The sequence below is a fragment of the Octodon degus genome, unplaced genomic scaffold, assembly GCF_000260255.1.
Source record: "Octodon degus isolate 3935 unplaced genomic scaffold, OctDeg1.0 scaffold00026, whole genome shotgun sequence".
NCBI classification, from domain to species: domain Eukaryota; kingdom Metazoa; phylum Chordata; class Mammalia; order Rodentia; family Octodontidae; genus Octodon; species Octodon degus.
In genome coordinates, this window is record NW_004524602.1 from 9,833,040 (window position 1) to 9,840,034 (window position 6,995).

At 50.8% G+C, this 6,995-nt stretch overlaps 1 protein-coding gene across 1 annotated transcript in view; it reads right to left on the minus strand.

Moving 5' to 3' along the window:
* Dis3l (DIS3 like exosome 3'-5' exoribonuclease) overlaps positions 1-6,995 on the minus strand; it is a 36,154-nt gene that overhangs the window by 16,684 nt on the left and 12,475 nt on the right. The window contains exons 3-6 of the mRNA XM_023712564.1: positions 6,172-6,300; positions 5,512-5,647; positions 1,632-1,808; positions 165-243 (exon numbers count right to left, since the gene is read on the minus strand). Of these exons, the coding sequence (XP_023568332.1) occupies positions 165-243; positions 1,632-1,808; positions 5,512-5,647; positions 6,172-6,300 (521 nt within the window). The remainder of the gene's footprint in view (positions 1-164; positions 244-1,631; positions 1,809-5,511; positions 5,648-6,171; positions 6,301-6,995) is intronic.

Sequence of the window (6,995 nt, forward strand, 5' to 3'; positions counted from 1 at the left end):
AAAAAAAAAAAAATTAGAGACAAAAGCAAGGGGGTAAGAAAACCTAACATCCCACAAGCCCATGCATGCGGACGTGGGCCGAGTGACACGGGTGGCGACCTGGCTTTCCTCAGGACAGCACAGTGGAGCAGCGGGAGGGGCTGTGTGCCCGCTTCATACCGAACCTGAATCTTTGCTGCTGGTTCCCTGAAGTCGAACAAAAGCTTCTATCTGGGCTCTGTGTTTGTTCACATTCAGAGTGCCCTGAAATCATGACAAAAAATCAGCGTGAGAAAATGTCCCATCTGCCTGCTCTACCGCCAACAGGCCCAGCTTTTAAAAACTTACATAAGACCATCCCTACAACAGTCTTTAAAAGTTTCTGATCTTTATTTGGGGGGAGGGTGTTGTTTTGTCTTTTTGAGACAGGCTCTCGCTATGCAGCTCAGGCTGGCCTTCATCTTACTTTGTAGCCCAGGCTGGTCTCAAATGCACAAAGATCCTCCTGCCTCAGCCTCCAGAGTGCTGGGATTACAGGCATGTGGTATGCCTGGCTTGGGTTTGTTTTTTTGAGCCAGGGTCTCACTATGTAGTCCAGGCTGGCCTCAAGCTCTCAGGGACGCCCCTGCCTTAGCCTCCTGACTACTGCGATATAACCCTTTTCTAGAGGGATATTAATTTCTCTCCAGAGGACACAATCATTCTGAACCACTCCTGAGCAACACCACTTAAAATATTCCCGCTCTTGGCAGGGACTTCAGTGTGTTGCTCTCAAACATTGGCCACAACAAAAACCTCCCGAGTAGCTGGTCACAAATGTCAGTTCCAGGTCTGGAGTGGAGCTGAGGTACAGCATGTGCCAAGCATGTGTGAGGTCTCGCATAGGATCCACAGCACCACAAACATGAAGGAGTAAACAGATGAAAAACTAAATATAAAGAAAATAAAAATAAGATCTATGCCAGGACAGTTCTGGATCTCTGTGTGTTTCAGCCTATGGACACCAGCAGACATAAAACTGCTGAAACAGCAATCATAGGACCTCGTTTCCAGACCTGGGTTTGAGGGCTGGAGATCATGGGGCAGGGAAATGCCAGGGCGCGCAGAGGCTGAATGTCATGGATTTTCTCTCTCTCTCTTTCTTTCTTTCTTTCTTTTTTTTTTTTTTAAAAACTGGGGATTGAACGTAGGCCCTTGTGCTTGCCAGCGAAGTGCTTATTCTACCAAGCCATCTCGCCAGCCCTCCCTCATGTCATAGATTTCCTAATGTTGCCCAACCTCCACAGCCTGACTCAAATCAATGCATGCATTTCTTTCCTACTGACAGGCATCATTTCTAGGTAGCTCCTCGTGGACACGGTGATGCCCACCTAAGCAGATCCAGAGGCTGACACAGGAGGAGGTCTGCTGCGAGTTCGAGGCCATCTTAGGCTACACAGCGAGATTCTGTTTCAAGCAAAACAAAACATAAACACCACAAAAGCCAAGGCAGCCCCCGACTCTGCCTGTGTAATGCCCCACGCTGCAGGAATCAGACCCTCCCAGCGCAGCTCCCACCTGGACAGCAGGGCCATGAGAAGACTGGGGCCCACCTCCCTCACACCACCCCGGCTGACCCCATCCTGCGTGCTGCCGCCTGGCTGGGCCCTCACCTGCACGTAGCGCCCCGACTTGATGCCGGCCTCCAGCACCTCGGGGAGCAGGTGCTCCGCATACTCCCGCCCGTGGCCCTCCTGGTTCTCGCTCTCCCGCTCCCGGCGGGACTGCAGGATGGAGTCGCACAGCTCGTGGGCGGCCTTTAGGTCTGGCCAGAAATTGTCCAGGTAATCCTGGTTAGGGAGAGGGATGGAGAAGGTGCGGAAGGGGAGGACTCTGCACTGGGGTATGGACAGAACCAATACCAAGCATGCAAGAGGTGCAGGGCATGGTCCGTTCCTGGCCTCTTTTTTTTCCCTTGGCACTGACAATTGAGCCTAGACCCTTCACAGAGCTACATCCTCGGCCCTTTTAAAAAATATTTTAGGGAGTAGCTAGGGAGATGGCTCAGTGGAATAAGCGCTTCCCTGGCAAGGGCAAAGGCCTGAGTTCAATCTCTGGTTCTGCCAAACACACACACACACACACACACACACACACACACACACACACAGTATTTTAGGGAAGGGCCTACAGGGTGTTGAGGGTCTCACTACTAGATTGGACTCATAGTGATCTGCCTGTTTACAGCCTCCCAAGAGCTGGGATTACAGGCGCGGCCACCACGCCCAGTCCCAATTGCTGTCTCAGCGTGCCTTGGGGCGTGTGGCCAGCCAATGATCGAACCTTGGCCCCTTCGCCTACTTGCAAGCACTTTAATCCACTGAGCTATTTGGCCAGCCCTTTGGCCCATTTTCTTAGTATTTATTTTGAGATAAGTCTTCTTAAATTGCTAAATTGCCTGAGCTGGGCTCAAACTTGTGGTCCTCTTGCCTCAGCCTCCCAGAGTGTTAGGATTACAGCTGCTCATTTTCTTCCATCTTTTTAGACCCAGAAGCCTAACCTAGGGAACCCTGGGGAGGCCGGTCCACCATGGCCCACTTCTACCTGCCAGGCTTTCTACTTTCTTTCTTTCTTTTTTCTTTTTTTGTTACCAAGCATTAAACTAAGGACCTTGTGCTTGCCGGGTAGGCACTTAAGAAGCTGAGCTATCTCCCTGGCTCAAAAGGTCTAGAGGCTGTTTTTGTTTTTTCTAGTACTGGGGATTGAACTCAGGACCTTGTGCTTGCCAGGTAGGTGTTTATGCCACTTAGCTATATCCCCAGCCCAGTACTTTCAAACCTCTCTCTCTAAATGCAACCCACAGCCCACCCCCAAATCCAGGTGGCCTGTCTTTATAGCCAGCACACTGGTGCACGCAATGGCCTACAGAGAACGGACAGGCAAAGATCCCATGAGTCCAGCGTATTCTTACTTTTTTTGAGATAGTCTCACTAGATAGGTCAGGGTGGCCTTAATCTCATTAAGTGGCCCAGAGTGGTCTTAAACTTGTGGCAGTCCTCCTGCCTCAGCTTTCCTAGTGCTGAGATTACAGACATGCATCATTACACCTGGCTGTACTCTTATCTTTTAATATGTTTTCAAGTTAAAATTTAAACATAAGGCAGGCCAGGCATGGTGGTGCATGCCTGTAATCCCAGCACTCGGGAGGCTGAGGCAGGAGGATCACTGTGAGCTTGAGGTCAGCCTGGGCTACAAAGTGAATTCAAGGCCAGCCTCAACTGCATAATTAAACCCTGTCTCTGTCTCTGTCTGTCTGTCTCTCCCTCTCTCATGTAAGGTACCATCTAGCACATTGCCATTTCTCAAATTGAAAAAAACAAACAAACCCACAAACCACCCTTACTCTCAACTCCAGCATTTCTCTCATTAATTTTAGGGCCTTCGTCAAATGGCTTCCCTTTCCCTTCTTTTTCCAAAAGTTCTCTCTGTGTTAAAATCAGCACCCCCAACTCTATGGTCACACGTCACTCATCAACACCAAGCTTCAGTCAGCTTGAAGCACCAACCTGGGAACTACTGACAGCCTTGGCTCTGTTCCATCTCAATTCAAATCTTCAAGGATCATTCTGGGCTTCCTTCTCCTCTGAACATCACAATCTCACTGTCTCTGCCTCTCTGTCTCTGTCTGTCTCTCTGTCCTGCTAACGTTCAGCTGTTTGAGGCCCTCGGTCACACTGTCTGCTTAAGAAACGCTCTACAAAATAAAACTGTCCTATATGGCTGGACTACAAAGAAAAGTAATTTCCCCCAAAAGTAGAAAAATGTAATTTTAGTCAACTGTCCTCTGTAGGAACAAGACAAGATGTATTGGAGCCGAAAAAACAAGTGACACAGTCATTAATATCCAGCGCCCCTGGAATTCTCCGGCATGTCAAGGCACTTTTTACGGCAGGGCCGAGCAAATTCTATTGGTAAATCGTTAGCAATACCTGCACACTGGCACCTCAGAGAATCTACAACTCAAAGCGCAGCCAGGCCGGCTGTAAACCGATGGGTGAGGGCGGGCTGTGTTCTCCTTTGTGCGACCGAAAGATGACATCAGCCTGCAGAACCGGACGGGCCTACTGGGCCAAGAGCAGAGGCCAGGGTCTACTGAGAGGTTAGCAGCTACCCTGTCCTTGCCAACGGTTCTTAAGACACGGCAACTGCTGTGTTGCTAGGACAGCAGGAAGACATCCAGAGTGATAAGCCACTTCCACCTGCGACCTGCCCCTCGCCGCCGAGTGTCACATCCCAGGCCCTACACTTGTCTCTGCCATGAGGAGGGAGGGTGGAGGACAGCCGGAAAAACACGAGTGGCCTTAAAGCAGTTTAGAGCTCTGTGTGCGCTGTCAGAAGAACCAAGTGCGAAGCAGCTGGCCCTGGGGGTGAAGAGGCCTGGTGTCCGACTGCCTGGGGACTGGTCCCAGGGCTGCCATTTCCTAGTGTGTGACCTCAAACAAGGCTTGGCCTTTCTGTGCTTTTTTTTTTTTTTTGGTACCAGGGATCAAACTTGGGACTTCACACTTGCCACGGAGGCGCTTGTGCAGTGGAGCTATAAACTGGGCCCCTTTCTGTTCTTTAGTTCCCTTACCTATAAGGTGGGGCAATCACACTAACCTCATAGCGTCGTTCCTAGAATTAAGTGACACAATCCACTTATTTATGTCTATCACTACACTTCCAAAGTACACTCTACTCGGCATAGGTGCATATTATTACTAACAACCAGGGCCATGCAAAACTGCTATTTTTTTTGGCAGAACCGGGGATTGAACTCAGACCCTTGTGCTTGCCAGGGAAGCGCTTATTCTACTGAGCCAAAAACTGCTATTTTGGAGATCAAAAATAAGAATACCAGAAAATTTTTTACCCCTGCAGCCCTGGAGGTTAAGCCAAGCACCTTTAAGCTACATCCCTAGCCCATTTTTTAAGTCTTTGAGGCAGGGTTTGCTAAGTTGCTACACTGCCTGGGCTTGGTTCAGCTTTGTTACTCTCCTGCCTCAGCCTCCCTCAGTGCCGGTGGCAGGTGTGTGCTGCTACGCCCACCTAATCCTGCGCCCACCATCATCATTTATGGATCTTGGTATGCCATTAGCCTGGGTGCCAGGGGAGTGGTTCAGAGGTAGCGTGCACGCTGAGCACACAGAAGGGCCTGGGTTCAATTTCTGCACTAAACCAACAACCACGACAAAAATGGCTTTATCAGCAGCTTGGCTTGTGGCCAGTCATGGCTACGTTATGCCTCCCAGTCCCAGGAACTGGCTGACATCAACTTCATTATTTGAGGACTGCCACAAACATGTGGCAGCTTACTGCCCTTCCCTATCTCTCCTTTCTGTACTGAGACCCACGGGCGTGGGCTCCTCGGACAGGAACGCAAATGCATCTGTCCACCCACACCCCGCTTCCGCCCAATGACCGAATGCATCTGTCCACCCACACCCCGCTTCCGCCCAATGACCGAATGCATCTGTCCACCCACACCCCGCTTCCGCCCAATGACCGGGATACCTTGAAAGAAATCACAAACACTCCCTGGGTTTCACTCCCGTACTGCTGAACGGCCTCTGCATCTTCGGTCACCATCACAATGGGCATCTTGTCCCCACAGTGGTGATAGTACCAGACGGCTGCGTTGTAGATGCTCCTGCAGGACAGGGCAAAGCCTGAGCCCTCGCAAGCAGGCACACTGATTCCAGGTGGCTTCCAACACCTGGCGACCTTCCTGCCTCAGCCTCCTATACTCAGCTCTCACTCTCCTGTCACTGGGACCAAACACTCATTCATTTACTCAATGAACGCCTTCTGAGTCTCCATTATAGACAAGCCCTGGGCCGGATGCTCCAGGGGAACAGAGTCATCAGAAAGCACCCACCACCCCAGACATCCAAGGCCTACAGCAACTGCATTCACTGTCCACAAGGCCTCGATACCATGAGGCTCAGTCCATCCTCCCCCCCACAGGAGCACAACTTCTAGACCCCTGTGAGGATCCCGCTAGCCATTAGATTCTAGGGGAACTCACTCTGGTACCTATGTCTCCTTAGTTTTAAAAGCAGGTAATGATGATGTATTCAGCTCATCTATCTAAAATACACAGTACACATTTGAGGATCACAGCCCTATGTGACTGCGGTGGACTCCACACGAGGGCAGGGGATCTGGCCACACCTGGTCTGCCACTTCTCCAGGGCCTCACCCCGCTCCCGGGGGAGGTAGCAGTCCTCCTGGAACTCGTTGGCGAAGAGGATGCAGTCATGCCGCGTGTCCTTCAGCAGGCTCCGCAGTTTGTTATACATTCTGCAAGGCAGAGGGGGCAAGGTAGAGGGGGCGGATCAATCCGCGAGGCACGCTCCTGGGAGGAAGGGCTTAGAGCCAGATAGTTCGATTAAAAGAGGGTGGGGGTGGGGGTGGGAGTGGGAGTGGGGGTGGGGGTGGGGGTAGAGGTGGTGGGCGGCATTTATTCCTCTGGGCCACTTCCTCTCTGGGTTGGGCCTGCTGGGATGAGCCTGGTTAGTTTGCTGATTAATTAAACCCCTCGTCCTCCCTGTCGCCTCGAAGATTTATAGCTCATTGCCTATGGCATCATACTGTCCTATCCTTCCTCAAAGGCTTCGTACACATGGGCAAGCAGCCTCCTTACACAGTCCAGGCTGGCCTTGAACTTGCCCAAGTCCTCCTGCCCCAGCCTCCGGGGTGAGGGGATTACAGGCACGTGCCACCACACCCGGCTGGCACTTTATTTTTGACTCTCACTTTGTTCTAGAAATGGAATTAGCATTCCATAGATTTTTACTGCTTGCTGGCAGACCTAGCAAAGGACATGTAAGGTAAACAGGTTTAGGGCTTTGTCTATGAGCTTTATTTTTGCAGTTGGCCTGATTTACATAAAAGAGCACTAAACAGTTTACTGGCAGAAAGCTAAGAGAAAGCTGGAAGGTTTTGTCTGTCCAAAGACCTTGCAACAATGTCATAATCAAAAATTAAATCCAGGG